The 17,503-nt window shown below is 37.1% G+C and overlaps 2 protein-coding genes and 1 long non-coding RNA gene across 10 annotated transcripts; 1 reads left to right on the top strand and 2 right to left on the bottom strand.

Moving 5' to 3' along the window:
* Positions 1-283: 283 nt before the first annotated feature.
* On the bottom strand, positions 284-2,624 carry LOC149039272 (uncharacterized). Its single transcript, XR_016180203.1, has 4 exons — positions 2,238-2,624; positions 2,104-2,145; positions 1,619-1,675; positions 284-1,209 (listed from the first exon to the last, which is right to left on the bottom strand). It is a non-coding gene; the product is annotated as an uncharacterized LOC149039272 (long non-coding RNA).
* Positions 940-7,601, top strand: LOC149039271 (winged helix repair factor 1-like). The gene is made up of 3 exons (XM_089183970.1): positions 940-1,008; positions 6,638-6,726; positions 7,111-7,601. Exons 1-3 carry the CDS (start codon positions 970-972, stop codon positions 7,181-7,183), a joined length of 201 nt encoding a protein of 66 aa, XP_089040096.1. The 5' UTR covers positions 940-969; the 3' UTR covers positions 7,184-7,601.
* Positions 5,961-16,994, bottom strand: LOC149039270 (uncharacterized). Of its 8 annotated transcripts, none has more exons than XM_089183964.1 (12): positions 16,527-16,994; positions 15,150-15,794; positions 14,269-14,616; positions 12,988-13,288; positions 12,384-12,491; positions 12,089-12,160; positions 11,956-11,997; positions 9,397-9,438; positions 8,912-8,965; positions 8,384-8,425; positions 7,898-7,954; positions 5,961-7,490 (listed from the first exon to the last, which is right to left on the bottom strand). In XM_089183964.1, exons 1-12 carry the CDS (start codon positions 16,633-16,635, stop codon positions 7,475-7,477), a joined length of 1,836 nt encoding a protein of 611 aa, XP_089040090.1. In that variant the 5' UTR covers positions 16,636-16,994; the 3' UTR covers positions 5,961-7,474. The 8 variants fall into 8 exon arrangements, with proteins under 8 accessions (XP_089040090.1, XP_089040089.1, XP_089040093.1 ...); XM_089183963.1 differs by having other exon boundaries at positions 12,988-13,291; positions 16,527-16,993; XM_089183967.1 differs by having other exon boundaries at positions 12,988-13,291; positions 16,564-16,992.
* Between the last annotated feature and the right edge of the window lie 509 nt (positions 16,995-17,503).

Raw genomic sequence — 17,503 nt, 5'->3', positions numbered from 1 at the left:
ACCACTTACTAGTGATGACAGATACATATAGGTAATGACATTACATTTCTTTGAAGCCTGCTCCAGGTAGTTGCAAATGAGTGTACAAAAACAGGCGTGGTGTCGGTGCATCGCATACCAAAATCTCCCTTGTTTCTGCCCTGTTGTTGCTTTGGTGCTACAGCTATATTTACTTTTTTGCTCTGCTTTACTTACTGAATGCCTTGAAAAGGCTTTGTTTGTTGTAGAATCTGGTGTACAGCTGACACGAGGTTGGAAAAAAGGAAATTTTTGTTGCCCTTAAGGGTACTTGCATTTTAATCAAACCTTTGTTTTATTTTGTTTTTATGTACATTGTTTTTAAATTATTTTGTATGAACTCATGCTTTATTTGTGAACTTTGCATTACTAACTCCATTTTAAGTGTCACAGTATCTCCATGAGCCACTCTTGAATATACTTTTGGTGTCTAGATCTCATTAATGTTTCTCCTTAATGTCTGCCATAAAATCCTTATGATGTTAATTTGAAGAATTTGGTATTGGATCAACTAAGACTCCCTTAATTGCAATTTTTCTTTATTTTCATCACTTCTCTGCTTGATATGGAATTGATATTGTGAAGAGACATTATGTCTTGATGACTAATGAGAGTTATAAGGTTAAAGGCTTCACATGAAGTACATGTACAACAGAACTTGCCAGAATTTCATTAGCTTCTGGTTACTTCACAGTAGTATTTTCAATAACCAAATTTCTGCGTAGGAAAAAAAAAACCTCAACTCTACCTGTGCATTATTTTTATTATTGCTTTTACTTTACTTCTTATTGTTTTTATTTATGTTACTAATATTGACATTACTCTTATCGGTACTATTGTCATAATTGATATTATTTACATGAATATAACTCAAGACTTGCCATAAAACTGTGAAATTTAATGTTGGAACAAATGTTGATTTTCTTTTAAGGAAGAAAAGCTCTCATTCAAATGTTCAAAAAGAGGAAATATCAGGAGATTCTTGAGAAGGTACAATATGTTAAAATGCTTGATCAATTTTCTCCTTTCCGTATCTAATTTTTCTCCAAAACTATAATTAGCAGTTGTATTGCAAGTCTTCGATTCTTGTCTCTGATTGTAGAGATAAACATAAGAAAAAGTTACACGTAGTATTAAGAGATATCATTCCTTGAAACAGGCTCCTTGAAACTTTTTCAAGTTAAAGGCATCCTAAAATGCAAAAGAATGAGAATAACATTTTAATCTTATTTGAAACTTTCATCGTATAGTTTATTCAATTAATAAAAGAAAACAGATTTAAGCACTGCAGATCTGGGCAAATGGCAGGATTTTTTTCGGCGTTCAGTGTTCCGAAGTATTTATGAATCCTTACAAATCGCCAAAGGAAGGCCTTTAGGTTGACTTTTCGTCTTCATAACAAACCAGAAATTTTACCAAGTACCTTAGAACTTCGTAAATTCTGATGTTTTAAATCATTTTTGATAAACTGCTACCATATGCCTGAATGACGTTCATAAAGGAGGACACTCATTGCAATTGGTCCGTGGTTTATTAGAGGCTAGGATTTATGGTGGGGTGGAATATTGGCAAGCACTTAACTTAAATCTATGAAAGATACCTCTCGCACAGTGAACTGTAGATGCCTTCATCACGATTTGGGTCACGCTGATTCAAACTGAAAATAGTTAGAGAACAAAAGTGAAAGAGAAAGTATTTGAAGCCATAGAGGGTGGGGGAGGGGAGGGCGGGGGGAGTTGCTAGGAACCATAGCCTTTGAATCTAGTTCTTTGACTCAATGAAAGACCGTCACAGGGAAAATGAGTTTAGTATAATGTTATTTAATTTATGAACATTTCATTTGATGGAATCATTTGATAGTTTAGCTTTTGGATGCGTAGCTCACTTCTGATGAATGTGTATTTTTTTATATAAGTGGAATATCGAGAATATGCCATCTGTAGTGAACTCCTGTTTCAGAACAGGCCTCCCAATCGTGTCTCTCGGATTTTGTCTCTTGGTAACGACGCATGCTGGGATTGGTCATTTTTGTGAGCAGTGTTGTGCTGCAAGGCCGTTATTAGGTGGAAAGGAATACTTCCCTACCTTTCATACACTCGTGTATCAGCTGTCTTCCCGCTTTCAGCACTGATAGGAGAAAATAACAGTTATAAATTACTGAAAAAAAAAGCCGATCTTGTCTTTCAAAAAATATAAAGAAGGAATAGGTATTGGCTAACCCGCCTCTGTAGAGAGGCTTTTCACTTTGTTCGACGGGATTTCTTGCAGAGGTGGCCATTCTATCATTATTGATTAAAGACAAGAAAATTTCAATGAACGAGTGATTTAACTTTTAAAATTGACCAAAAACTTAAATAGTTACAGGCAAAGATCTTCCTACTTCTCTAAGTTCAATAAAAATTTCAAAGAATAATGATCAGTTGCTAGATTGACCTAATGCGTAACTGAGATGTGATTAAGATGATGGGAATCACTTCTTGACTCTAGAATGCTTCTTATTTCCAAAATTAGGGACAAAAATATTTCTTAGTGCTTCTACATTTCGAGGACGCTTCCATTCGATTGATATGTATCTCTTTATTTGAGCACTTAACTTAAATCTCTTAAAGATACCTCTCGCACAGTAAACTGTAGATACCCTCATGATTTGGATCACGCTGATTCAAACTAAAAAAAGTTAGAGAACAAAAGTGAAAAAAAGTATTTGAAGCCGTGGAGGGTGGGGAAAGGAAGGTGGGAAGGGGGGGCAGTTGTTAGGAACCACGGCCGTTGAATCTAGTTATGCTTTACTCAATGAAAGACTGTCGCAAGGAGAACGAGTTTGGTATTATTTTATTTAATTCATGAAAGTTACATTTGATGGAATCATATGGTGGTTTTCCTTTTAATGCGTAACTCACTTTTGATGAATGTTTATTTTTTAATAAAAGTGGAAAATTGGGAATATGCTATCTGTGGTGAACTTCTGTTTCAGAACAGGCCTCTTAATCGTGTTATTCAGATTTTGTCTCTTAGTAACGACGCATGCTGGGATTGGTCGATTTAGTGGGCAGTGTTCTGTTTCAAGACCGGTAAAAGGTAGAGAGGATTACTTCCCTACCTTTCGTACACTCCTGCATTAGCTGTCTTCCCGCTTTCAGCACTAAGAGAACAAAAACAGTTATAAATTACTGGGGAAAAAAACCGATCTTGTCTTTCAAAAAATAAAGAAAAAGTACTTATTGGCCAACCCCCCTCTGTAGAGAGGATTTCCTCTTTGTTTGACGGGATATCTTGCAGAGGTGGCTATTCTATCACTTTTGATTAAAGACAATAGATACAGGCAAAGATCTTTCTACTTCTGTAAGTCTACTAAAAATTTCAAAGAATAATGATCAGTTGATAATTTGACCTAATGCGTAATTGAGATGTGATTAAGATGATGGGAATTACTTCTTGTCAGATTGCTTTCTAAAATCAGGGACAAAAATATTTCTTAGTGCTTCTATATTTCGAGAACGCTTCAATTCGATTGGCTTAAAGACCGATTCATATAACTCAGTTTATAACTCCTTGAAAAATTGGTTGCGGGAAGCTTCTGTGGAAGCACGCAAATATCGTGTCTTTTGTTATGGAGTTCTTTCAACCTTCCCTTGGGATGTTAACCATGAAGATCTTCTTTGATCACTACCACCGCTGTCAACATTGATAGCTTATCACTTTTAAATCGCGAACATTACTGATTTATGTAATGTGTACATCAGTGAGTTTAAAGTATGGACTTTCTCTATGTGTTTTTAAGAGGGTGTCTTCATCATCATATTTTGTTTGCCTTATTTACACAATACAAAAATTTATTTACAGCGGTGAAAGCTAGAAGGTGAGGAGACCCAGGAAGCCACCGGGCTTATGGGAGAGCCACCTCACTTACATTAATAAATAAAGAATAAAGTAAAGAAAAAGTGCTGCGAATGTGCGGCTAGGCCAATTCAGTGATTATTTAAGTAAAAACTCTTGCATTTTCGTCTTAAAGCTGAGAAGGTTTGACGAACGAGTGACTGAAACAGGAAGAGAGTCCCAAATTTTAGGACCTAGGTAGAGAATTGTAAATCGCTTGAGATTTGTACGGTACAAATGCGTTCGATAATAACTGGCTGTTATGGTACCATAGTTGTGAATTTGGCTATTGGTTACCAAAAGATTGAGGAGCAATTGAGGCAATAAGTTATTTTTATAATAAAACATAAAGTTAGCGATTTCAACCGTATTGACTGGGAAAATATCTAAAATTCCTAGTTTGGAGAATAAAGGAGCGGAATGAGCTCGACAGTCTGAGTTGGTAATAGCCCACACAGCTCGCTTTTGCAAATAATGAATTGTGTTTAAGTTAGATACGTGTGTGGACGACCAGGTGCAGTTACAACAGACGATATAAGGATAAATTAAGGTATAGTACAAAACAAATTTGGTTGTAGAGGATAGGAAAAAGCGAGACCCGAATATAACAGCTATTGATTCAGCGACTTGTTTTTATACATAGACTTCACATAGCTGATATGGTGTTTCCAGGTGAGATTATCATCAATATTGACCCAAAGGAATTCAGTTATGTTAGATTGTTGTAGGGGTTTATCTCCAAAGGAGAGAGAAATGCTGGAGGTAAACTTCTTCTGTCTGGGTTTGAAAAATTACGTGGTTAGTTTTCTTTATATTAACTGAAAGCTTATTACATTTTTCCTCGAAAAAGAGGGGACCTCTTTGAACCTCACGGTCACTCCATGCTACGCCTTTACATTTCAATCTTATTTACAAATTTGCGTTATGGCTTTTAAGTCAAGCACTAGAAATCATATCAAAACCTCAATTTCATGTAAAGGCTACTGAATACTTTTGCCTTTCGTAAGCACATCCGTCTCTGATCGCTTTATCGAAAGGCAAATAACCTGGAAAATTAAAGCATAAAAGACATCACCCTTTTTCGAGAGAGTCAAATGTAGCTATGTAAGTTATCAGATGTCTAAATGTTTAAGGCTTTTTTAGACTTACCCTTAATCTTTATAGCTTGGTACCTGGCACGAAATCCTTTGCCAGACCAACTAGCATCTGATTGAAAAATAACCGTAACATTATTACCACTGGAATTTAATTGAGGCGTTGTCATGCTACACACTGAACCAATTATTTACTGAAGCATGTTCGTATAAGCCACTTTCAAATTCGATTAATGGCCTCCAAATTATTTTACCGTAGCTTGGTGAAATATGCCAGGCCTTTCAAAGTTTACCGTGTCAAAATTCTATTCTTGAGAATAGATTCTTGAGAAGGTATGTTAAAATGCTTGATCAATTTTCTCCTTTCCTTATGTAATTTTCTCCAAAACTATAATTATAGTATTTTAACTATTTGTTAAAAAGAAAGTAAAATCATGAAAAGGCCTTGACTGTGCTCTTTTCCGTTGCAAAGCTGCAGAAAGCAGCCAGAGCTTAAAAGACATTAACCCTTTAGACCCTAACATCAGTATCCATATTCTCCAAACTCTTCTCCATATGTTTCTTTTGGTTCTGACAAGGAGAATTTATTTGTAGATCAAAGCTTCTTAGGTTGGCGATCATTTCCTTTATTCTCATGATCCTAATGAATGGTTTATAGCAGTATTCCTATGAGGAGAAATTAGATACTGGTCACTCTTAGGGTTTAAAGGGTTAAGGGGAAAACTTGAAAGAATTAGTAACTGCAGAAACAATCAAAAGTTCAGCTTACCATACATGTAGCTTACAGTCCTTTTTTACCCTTGAACACAAAGCGTTTTCACCCCTCAGAGCACAGCATGCGGAAATTTACCACAACAAAATAGTCATGTAATCAGTGTACTGCTGCAAGGGTGCAGTGAAATGCTTAGCAGACTAATCCTGGGAGTTTTTGCTCATAATTAGAAGCAGAAATGAGTAAAAAAAACAATGCAATTGTATTCCTAACTACTATTTTATTTGTGACGAATTTTGTTTTCCCTAGAATATGCATGCGTACTTACAAAGACAGACCTTTATAAGAATAGGCTAACAGAATAATAACCATACCAGAAAAAATGCAGATGAAAACAAACAAACAAACTCTCAAAAATATAGTTAAGGGATTAAGCATATTAAATCATAAATACATGACTATTATTTTCAATATTTTCAATGAACCTTTGAGATCATACGTTGACATCAAATTTTGTTGTGCACAAGTACATTTGTTTTGCTAAGCCATTGCGCTAAATTCAAAGAAATATAATTGGTTATCTTAATTGTTGAGTTTGTCTGTTATAATTTTTTTAAAATCATTACAACTTTGTTAGGTCAGGAACGGCTTAGAAACTTCCTTTGCCTTTAACTCACCCATTGGACTCAAGGCAGTCCGAAATGATGTACAGTTATAGCGTACTTGTATATGCATGTCCTTGGGTCATTCACCCTGTTTTGCTTTTGGGTTTTTCTATCGTAAATATTTTTTTAATCACCATAACTTGATTAGTGAAAGCATGGAATTGACTCATCCTTTGGACTTTTAAGTCAGTCCAAAACGATATGCAGGTATATAGCTTACATGTACTTGTATGTCCTTGGGTTTACTCTGTTTTGCGTTTGGTCTTCAACAGGATCTTCTCACCCGTAAATTTGATTCTCATTCCAAGCTTGGAATAAGATACCATGTCTATGATATTATCGGAGCTGATTTTGTCAAAAGGTAAATACTTTCGTATTTGTTTTCCTCAATTGATACCAATTTTATACTTGCCAAAATGTTCCACGCCAGCTATTGCTTCTTAAGATAAAGAGTCGATGAATCCATGTTATTATAAAACCACAGAACAGAAAATGAGATGAAAGAGCGCGGACATTCCTTGGTGTATGTTACGTTTGGCTAATTCGTGGCATGGGTTTCAGTCGTAATAATAATAATAATAATAATAATAATAATAATAATAATAATAATAATAATAAAATTTGTTTTTCGAGGGTGGCACTTGACAGTATAAAATACTGATGAACTACAGTAAGAGTTAAATTAGCATTATGAACGGTCCAACAACAATGTGATTGATTATTTCCTTTTCCTTTACGCAAACAGCGTGGATACTACATCAGGACAATTACTGAGACTGGACATCCAATCAGAGAGTCGAGCGAGATCGAAAAGATGATCAGCGTCCTTGCAAGGCATTGTTTGATCTTGTCACGCAACGCAGGAAAGAGGGCATTGTGTGACAAGACCAAAATGCGGCTGCAAAGGCGATTATACAACGACACATGCCTCTATTTGTTTAGGGGCTGATTACATGTTTCTGTGAAAAAAATTGCTTCTCTTAAATTAATGAATAATTAGCAGTTGTACTGCAAATCTTCTTGTCTTTGATTGTAGAGATTAACATAATAAAAAGTTACATATAGTAGTAAGAGATGTCATTCCTTGTAAAAGGCTCCTTGAAACTTTTTCAAGTTAAAGGCATCCTAAAATGCAAAAGAATGAGAATAACATTTTAATCTTATTTGAAACTTTCACTGTGTAGTTTATTCAATAAATGAAAGAAAACAGATTAAAGCAATGCAGTTTTGGGCAAATGGCAGTATTTTTTTTCGGTGCTCAGTATTCCGAAGTATTTATGAATCCTTACAAATCGCCAAAGGAAAGCCTTAAGGTTGACTTTTCGTCTTCATAGCAAATCAGAAATTTTACCAAGTACCTTAGAACTTCGTAAATTCTAATATTTTAAATTATTTGTGATAATTTGCTGCCATGTGCCTGGATGACGTTCATAAAGGGGGAAACACCTATTGCAATTGGTCCGTGATTTACCAGAGGATTTATGTTAGGATTGGATATTGGCAAGCACTTAACTTAAATCTATGATAGATACCTCTCGTACAGTGAACTGTAGATGCCTTCATCACGATTTGGGTCACGCTGATTCAAACTGAAAATAGTTAGAGAACAAAAGTAAAATAAAAAGGTATTTGAAGCCATAGAGGGTGGGGGAGGGGAGGGCGGGGGGAGTTGCTAGGAACCATAGCCTTTGAATCTAGTTCTTTGACTCAATGAAAGACCGTCACAGGGAAAATGAGTTTAGTATAATGTTATTTAATTTATGAACATTTCATTTGATGGAATCATTTGATGGTTTAGCTTTTGGATGCGTAGCTCACTTCTGATGAATGTGTATTTTTTTATATAAGTGGAATATCGAGAATATGCCATCTGTAGTGAACTCCTGTTTCAGAACAGGCCTCCCAATCGTGTCTCTCGGATTTTGTCTCTTGGTAACGACGCATGCTGGGATTGGTCATTTTTGTGAGCAGTGTTGTGCTGCAAGGCCGTTATTAGGTGGAAAGGAATACTTCCCTACCTTTCATACACTCGTGTATCAGCTGTCTTCCCGCTTTCAGCACTGATAGAGGAAAATAACAGTTATAAATTACTGGAAAAAAAAGCCGATCTTGTCTTTCAAAAAATATAAAGAAGGAATAGGTATTGGCTAACCCGCCTCTGTAGAGAGGCTTTTCACTTAGTTCGACGGGATTTCTTGCAGAGGTGGCCATTCTATCATTATTGATTAAAGACAAGAAAGTTTCAATGAACGAGTGATTTAACTTTTAAAATTGACCAAAAACTTAAATAGGTACAGGCGAAGATCTTCCTACTTCTCTAAGTTCATTAAAAATTTCAAGGAATAATGATCAGTTGCTAGTTTGACCTAATGCGTAACTGAGATGTGATTAAGATGATGGGAATCACTTCTTGACACTAGAATGCTTTTTATTTCCAAAATTAGGGACAAAAATATTTCTTAGTGCTTCTACATTTTGAGGACGCTTCAATTCGATTGATATGAATCTCTTTATTTGAGGACTTAACTTAAATCTCTTAAAGATACCTCTCGCACAGTAAACTGTAGATACCCTCATGATTTGGGTCACGCTTATTCAAACTAAAAAAGTTAGAGAACAAAAGTGAAAAAAAGTATTTGAAGCCGTGGAGGGTGGGGGAAGGAAGGTGGGGAGGGGGGCAGTTGTTAGGAACCACGGCCGTTGAATCTAGCTATGCTTTACTCAATGAAAGACTGTCGCAAGGAGAACGAGTTTGGTATTATTTTATTTAATTTATGAACATTACATTTAATGGAATCATTTGGTAGTTTGCCTTTTAATGCGTAGCTCACTTTTGATGAATGTGTATTTTTTAATAAAAGTGGAAAATTGGGAATATGCTATCTGTGGTGAACTTCTGTTTCAGAACAGGCCTCTTAATCGTGTTATTCAGATTTTGTCTCTTAGTAACGACGCATGCTGGGATTGGTCGATTTAGTGGGCAGTGTTCTGTTTCAAGACCGGTAAAAGGTAGAGAGGATTACTTCCCTACCTTTCGTACACTCCTGCATTAGCTGTCTTCCCGCTTGCAGCACTAAGAGAACAAAAACAGTTATAAATTACTGGGGAAAAAAACCGATCTTGTCTTTCAAAAAATAAAGAAAAAGTACTTATTGGCCAACCCCCCTCTGTAGAGAGGATTTCCTCTTTGTTTGACGGGATATCTTGCAGAGGTGGCTATTCTATCACTTTTGATTAAAGACAATAGATACAGGCAAAGATCTTTCTACTTCTGTAAGTCTATTAAAAATTTCAAAGAATAATGATCAGTTGATAATTTGACCTAATGCGTAATTGAGATGTGATTAAGATGATGGGAATTACTTCTTGTCAGATTGCTTTCTAAAATCAGGGACAAAAATATTTCTTAGTGCTTCTATATTTCGAGAACGCTTCAATTCGATTGGCTTAAAGACCGATTCATATAACTCAGTTTATAACTCCTTGAAAAATTGGTTGCGGGAAGCTTCTGTGGAAGCACGCAAATATCGTGTCTTTTGTTATGGAGTTCTTTCAACCTTCCCTTGGGATGTTAACTTTGAAGATCTTCTTTGATCACTACCACCGCTGTCAACATTGATAGCTTATCACTTTTAAATCGCGAACATTACTGATTTATGTAATGTGCACATCAGTGAGTTTAAAGTATGGACTTTCTCTGTGTGTTTTTAAGAGGGTGTCTTCATCATCATATTTTATTTGCCTTATTTACACAGTACAAAAATTTATTTACAGCGGTGAAAGCTAGAAGGTGAGGAGACCCAGGAAGCCACCGGGCTTATGGGAGAGCCACCTCACTTACATTAATAAATAAAGAATAAAGTAAAGAAAAAGTGCTGCGAATGTGCGGCTAGGCCAATTCAGTGATTATTTAAGTAAAAACTCTTGCATTTTCGTCTTAAAGCTGAGAAGGTTTGACGAACGAGTGACTGAAACAGGAAGAGAGTCCCAAATTTTAGGACCTAGGTAGAGAATTGTAAATTGCTTGAGATTTGTACGGTACAAATGCGTTCGATAATAACTGGCTCTTCTGGTACCATAGTTGTGAATTTGGCTATTGGTCACCAAAAGATTGAGGAGCAATTGAGGCAATAAGTTATTTTTATAATAAAACATAAAGTTAGCGATTTCAACCGTATTGACTGGGAAAATATCTAAAATTCCTAGTTTGGAGAATAAAGGAGCGGAATGGGCTCGATAGTCTGAGTTGGTGATAGCCCGCACAGCTCGCTTTTGCAAGTAATAAATTGTGTTTAAGTTAGATACGTGTATGAACGACCAGGTGCAGTTACAACAGACGATATAAGGATAAATTAAGGTATAGTACAAAACAAATTTGGTTGTAGAGGATAGGAAAAAGCGAGACCCGAATATAACAGCTATTGATTCAGCGACTTGTTTTTATACATAGACTACACATAGCTGATATGGTGTTTCCAGGTGAGATTATCATCAATATTGACCCCAAGGAATTCAGTTATGTTAGATTGTTGTAGGGGTTTATCTCCAAAGGAGAGAGAAATGCTGGAGGTAAATTTCTTCTGTCTGGGTTTAAAAAATTACGTGGTTAGTTTTCTTTATATTAACTGAAAGCTTATTACATTTTTGCCAAACATCAATATTTTGGAGTTCATCATTAAGAACAAGTCTCTGTAAGAATCAAACATCTTGGGAAATGAAAATTTTCAACCCCCCTTCAAATTTTGCATGCAGTTAGGCACTTAGGGGGGCTGCACAAAATGCCCTTTTTATAGGTTACAGCATTCTTGTTGCCATGGTAACAACGGCTGCTTGTTCGAGGCCTGGGGCCTCATTTTCATACAAAAACGTCGCAAAAAAGAGTGAAATGTTTATTTTTCTACCTCAAGCTAAATACAACATTACAAATTGGCACTTATACCATTCATAGTGACATCATTCGTCTTCACATTGATACATTCAATTTTCCTTGGGATTGAATGTGAACACACAAATAGATGAAGGGAGGTTGAAAATTTTCATTTCCCAAGATGTTTGATTCTTACAGAGACTTGTTCTTAAGTACGGATTCTAAGCAATTGGGGTTTGAGTGAGAATAAAAGATACTGGTGTCATCAGTGAAAAGCAGAGGGTCTGTTAATTCAGAGCCATTAGGGAGGTCATTTATGTATAGGATGAACAATAGAGGGCCTAAAATCGAACCTTGAGGGACACCACACTTGATGGTTTGCATGGAGAGCAAGCTTGATTGAATCTGACAAATTGCTGGCGGCAAGAAAAGTAGCTTTTAAACCACTGCAGAGCTACGTCACAGATACCATAGTGCTCCAATTTGGCAAACAAGATTTGGTGGTCGAGAGTGTCGAATGCTCTGAAAAGATCTAGGTCTTAATAATGTTTGGTCAAGATTGTAGCTTAATTTGAATTGACCACTCCTCTTTGTGGCCTGAAATGATGCTAAACATGCCTGTGCCATACAAGGATCCTTATGAGACAGTCTCGACTCATTAAACTCATTCGACTCACGCTGAAGGTGAACTGAGCTTCGTGAAGAGATAAAATGTAAACTCACCTTTCGCACGATGGGTTGTTGCTTTCCTTCACTGTTTCATCGCTGAAAGAAGGCAATTTCGAATCACATTTGCGGAAAAGCGTACAATTTGAGAGTTTGGATTTGATAAGTAATATTGGCAAACTAGTTTAACCTGTTATTATACATTCCAGGCGGGTCGACATATGTGTAAGGATTATCATTTTCCTCATCATCATAGCCAGAACTGAAAGCAAAAAAACAAGCGAGTGTTTGATAATATTCTTCATATACACACACGTTACAAGCCCCTTTGCTCCCTCTCGACCTGACTTTTAAAAAAGCGCATCGGGCGCGACAATTTTAGGATTTACGGCAGATGCACTGGTAGTGAAGTAGAAGTAACACGACCATCAGTGACAAAGAAATGTAGAATTGTAACCCTAGCCAAAAACCTTTTTAGGTTTTACCTCGTGTTAGACACATCCGTTGGGGTGGCGTAAATGGCGACTACTTCCTCGTCCGGTCGAAAGCTTACCGTAGGTGTGTTCCGGTTGGTTTGATTTTTCCGGCTACTCCTGCAATAAATTTGAGAATCCAAAACAGAAAAACTGGATGCTACACTAACTGTGTGCGAACTTTTATAAAGATTTTCCGCACATCTAGGTTACTCAAAGGGTGCTATTCACAATCGATAGTTGGATTCAGAATGAGATAATAAAAATAAATTACGAGAGATTCCTATACGACTTGCTACATACACATGCGATGGTGGCTAAACTCCACATTGGCACTTCATAACTTAAAATGAGAAAACGATGTTGCATTTTAACCCTTTAACCCCCAAGATCTCATTAATAATTCTCCTTACAATCTGCCAAAGAATTCTTATGATGTCAATTTGGAGAATTTGGCATTGAATCAACTATTAATCCCCTAACTGATATTTTCCTCCATTCTCATCACTTCTGTGCTTGATATTGTATTGAAATTGTAAGGAGAAATTCTTTCTTGGTCACTCATGGGAGGTAAAGGGCTAAGGATATAATATCGATAACAAAAAGTTGAACTTACCGCTTTCTGTGAAAATAAAACAAAGCTATTGCGAGTATCGCACAAATTACTACCAAAGCTGCAATTAATCCAGCAATTAGGGAGGTGTTTGACTCAGACTCTCTTCCATCGTCCAAGGTGTCAGACAAACCTTCTCCTCTCGTCATGGAGGTGGGATCTGTTTTTTCTTGAAAGCCGAGTTTGCTCTCTCTTGTAGAAGATATCTCTTGAGTGGTCTCTTCGCTTGATGACGTTGTGGTTACTTTGTCTTTGACCATGTTTGTCTGAGTTGAGGCAGTGGTTGTACTAGTAGTTATTTTGGCTGCTGTGTTAAGAAAAAAAGCATATTTTTATGTTTGTGGCATATACAGAATATTCTAGAATAGGATCCGTAGCCCAGCTTATTGCTATTTGAGGGCATGTCAGCTTCTCTTCCATTAATTGGTTAAACTACGCTGTACTTGATTATGAGATTTCTATCGCGTTATAGTGTTCATGTGGGCAAAGCCCGAATCACTGAACTATTCATTATAAAAAACGAGAGTGAATGTTAAAGTATTTTTTAAAGTAAAATCGTCTAGTTATTCAAAACGTAACAACAACCCAAGCGCATATTTTTGTTATTATGTTTGCAACCGCTCGCTGTTATGCTAGTCACTCTACTTACTCTCTATTACGCAATAGATAGCGGGTAGCGTAGCCAATCAGATTGTGACATTCTGATTAGATTGCATATTCGCTTTAAACTAATAGCTATCATCACAGTTATTACGTGTTCTTATATCGGTCAATTTTGCGAGCTGTACTCTACTGAGCAGCTCGTTAAAGTAGAAAACTGTTTGTGTGGACAAAATCTCTCATTTTACCCCTTCCCTCCCCCCGAAGTAACTTCAAGAAAGTTATGACTTTCGTGGCCAAAGAGAAAATCGCAGCGGAGAAAACTTAAGAATGAACCATTAACTCGGTTAGTGTGAGGTATTTATAACTTTTTTCCTCGAAAAAGAGGGGACCTCTTTGAACCTCACGGTCACTCCATGCTACGCCTTTACATTTCAATCTTATTTACAAATTTGCGTTATGGCTTTTAAGTCAAGCACTAGAAATCATATCAAAACCTCAATTTCATGTAAAGGCTACTGAATACTTTTGCCTTTCGTAAGCACATCCGTCTCTGATCGCTTTATCGAAAGGCAAATAACCTGGAAAATTAAAGCATAAAAGACATCACCCTTTTTCGAGAGAGTCAAATGTAGCTATGTAAGTTATCAGATGTCTAAATGTTTAAGGCTTTTTTAGACTTACCCTTAATCTTTATAGCTTGGTACCTGGCACGAAATCCTTTGCCAGACCAACTAGCATCTGATTGAAAAATAACCGTAACATTATTACCACTGGAATTTAATTGAGGCGTTGTCATGCTACACACTGAACCAATCAAAACTGTTTTTCCGTTCATTAATGTTTCCCACACGTTGACAAAGTCACACCAACAGCAACCGGACTCTAAACTGACGTCATCAAAAGTGATCAGAATAGCGTAATTCCAAGGGACTTTAATATGCCACTTGCACCAGGCCTTGTTGTTATAGTTTTGTGGATAGTATGGACTGCGGAATGTGCCATTCAGTGCTGTCATTGTCTGTGTGCACTCTGTTCGAATGTAAGGAAAACCAAATTGATAAAAAATATGTAAACATTGACCAATAATTCTACCTCGATGTTTAAGGGTGTCGCCTAGTGAAGTCTACTACGTTGAAGGGTTAAAATATTGTATTGAGTCCCTAACGTTAGCGTTTTAACATATAGAAAGTCTTAAGCCGTTTTCCCTTTTGAAAATTACGGTACACTTAGATTGATAGACCACATCCATCGAACATTGCCCTATTAAGTGAGGTTCGGGTTTAGAGGGGTCGTTTACAAGACAATTGCCTTTTATTGTCATTACGAGCCCAAGTGGGTAGCAAGCATAAAGATATGGCTTTTTGTGTAAAGGACAGGGAAAAGACTGCCATACAGGCTACGAAATTTGCTAAAATTTGTAACCTGTCCCAGGTGTAGCAAGCGTAATTTGAAGTTTCTTTTCTCGACTCAGTTGCTACTGCGTGAGCGCTCCAGGCTATCAGATGTATTTTATCATGAATAGTTGCTACAAACCACAATTGGATGATAAGAGAGCCTGGTACCTCTATAGTAACAGTAATGTATTGTCGGTGGGGAGAAGTCGGCTCCGTATGGATATGGGAACCATTTCCGGTCAAAATTATGATCATTTTCTGTGTCATATGCAATGTATTCCATCTTATGTATAGTGTACAGAACTTCTTGGCAACGCGGTCTAAACGCCATCAAGTAAAAGGGAGACACAAAAGGAAGATCTATTGCCTCTTTATATCCGTTACTGGTGGTCTTACAGCAAAAGAATATCTTTGTGTCGTGATCAAATACTCCTTTTGGAAGAACGCCGGCATGGGCGTTTTTGTTTGTTCCGCTAACACCATCTTCGTCATCCCATAATATAAACCCACTCTGCAGTCCATCTGGACAATAAGAACCTTTCTGATAGATGCAATACTCCCCCGCAGGCCATCGGGGTCGATTTCTTTCGACTGTTGCTGATATGTTGTCCTTTATGCAGAAATACCGTTCGACATCACCCGAGACGCGGCCTTTGAGCTGTGAGTTCGGTGAGACAGTAGTAACATTACCCTCGTCCTCGAGATCCTGGTAGATGTATCCTTCTTGCCATTGAAATCCATTTGCCCCTGGACAGCCGCTTTTTGGCATGGGTAGTCCATACATTCCTGACGGCCATAATGCAGCAGAGCAAACTATGGAGAATTAAGAAAATGGTATGGCTCATTTCAGAGCAAAAATTGCGAGTCGATTTCTGTTCCACCTATCCCGTACTTACATAAATAGTTGAAAATCCCTGCGGATTTATTTTCACCGTCTCGCAGGGAATTTTGGCAAACTCTTGCAAAGGATACTTGAATTTTTTGTTTTTGTTTTTTTTGAAGAACTTTGAACATTGTGCTCGACGGTGGAGAAGCTCGACGAATGTGAAAATGACGCTCTTTACGACAAACACGTCGCCCTGTTTTACAATACAACTGAGAGCATTTGTGTCTGTGCTCTTTTCAGCACGGTACTCCATTCGGCATTTTATGGCGCCTACCCGCTGGGTTTCATTAACTTATTTTAATTTGTGAAGGAAGGAAACATTCATCTTGTGAGGAATGTCACATTCTTTTTGGTTTTTTTAATTCCTCTCGTCGAATTTTTCGATTAACGGGGATACTGTTACTCGGAAGAAGTGATTCCTAGATTTTTACTGAAGCATGTTCGTATAAGCCACTTTCAAATTCGATGAATGGCCTCCAAATTATTTTACCGTAACTCGGTGAAATATGCCAGGCCTTTCAAAGTTTACCGTGTCAAAATTCGCAGTTAGTACATTTTTCAATTATGTATCCAAAATTCAGACCCTCGATACAAAAACGCATGAATGTTGTTGACATCTTCCTCGTCAAACACGAAAGAGGATAAGTTTGAGCACATACCTTCTGAAGCAAGACAGCTGAGAAACAGAAATCTTACCGTTCTGTGAAGAACGTGTAAAAGTCGTGACATCAACAAAGTGCGAACCATGCTTTGTTTTTTTTTTTCCATCGGTTCTTCGTTGGTTAAAATCTATTTACCCAGGCTTGAAGGTAACTGCAATTTTATCCGCTCGAACTAACCCTTTCGACCGATGACAGCTTCTTCTCTTCGAGGTTGGTCCCAGTCAGATGATTCATGCGTGACCTTGTTGCCATATAAGAAAAGCAAAGAGGAAATAAGCTTCAGTACTTCACAATGATCACGTCCTTCAATGTTCCTGCCTCACTGACGTTCTGTCCTTTAACAGAGCTGATCAAATTTTAATCGATTGCCTTGCGACTTGATGGAAGATCGATATTCAATGGAAGAACAGAGTTAAACTTTTATTGTTATAATTTGTTTCAAGTATTCTTATCACGGGTTATGTCCTCGTGTACCGGTACACAAAGGAACGAAACATTGACGAACTGCGTCACAACTCCATGTATGGATATGAAAACAATAGGAATTCCCCCGTGTACCGGTACACCAGGACAGCCCCTTATCACGCGTTAAAGCAAACTATTTAAATCTTCTGACAATTTCCGCATTGTGTTTAAATGACAGGAATGTGTTAATTTTATCCGCGTTAATTCAGTTGAATGTGGGAACTTGATCTTTAGTTTTTTTCCGACGAAATCAAACTGGCGCAAAATGCGGAATTATATATTTCGACGTCGCAAAGACCGTCATTTCTCAATTCTGAACAATGCCAAAGCTGATTTCAAAGACAAGCTGCGTGCAGTTCGTTAATAAAGTTAGTTGAGATCAGTTTAAGATTTGAATAAAGAAATATAGATAAGAGAACGAATTTTGGTAGATTTTACCAAGTACGTGGGATATATAAATGTATTTAAGACTTAGCTTTCACACATGTGAACTCAAATCAATTCGATAT

Source organism: Pocillopora damicornis, chromosome 10, assembly GCF_964200805.1.
Source record: "Pocillopora damicornis chromosome 10, jaPocDami1.2, whole genome shotgun sequence".
NCBI lineage: Eukaryota > Metazoa > Cnidaria > Anthozoa > Scleractinia > Pocilloporidae > Pocillopora > Pocillopora damicornis.
This window is presented reverse-complemented; position numbering and strand designations above follow the sequence as displayed.

Excerpts from the sequence above, each read along its gene's own strand:
- LOC149039271 (XM_089183970.1), top strand. The coding sequence starts at position 970 with ATGTTCAAAAAGAGGAAATATCAGGAGATTCTTGAGAAG. Across the intron at positions 1,009-6,637 it reads ATCAGGAGATTCTTGAGAAG|GATCTTCTCACCCGTAAATT; the intron begins GTACAATATGTT and ends GGTCTTCAACAG. Across the intron at positions 6,727-7,110 it reads GGAGCTGATTTTGTCAAAAG|CGTGGATACTACATCAGGAC; the intron begins GTAAATACTTTC and ends TTACGCAAACAG.
- LOC149039270 (XM_089183961.1), bottom strand. The coding sequence starts at position 15,995 with ATGTTCAAAGTTCTTCAAAAAAAACAAAAACAAAAAATTCAAGTATCC. Across the intron at positions 14,617-15,149 it reads ACATTACTGTTACTATAGAG|AGTGCACACAGACAATGACA; the intron begins GTACCAGGCTCT and ends ACATTCGAACAG. Across the intron at positions 12,161-12,383 it reads ACGGATGTGTCTAACACGAG|TTCTGGCTATGATGATGAGG; the intron begins GTAAAACCTAAA and ends TTTTGCTTTCAG.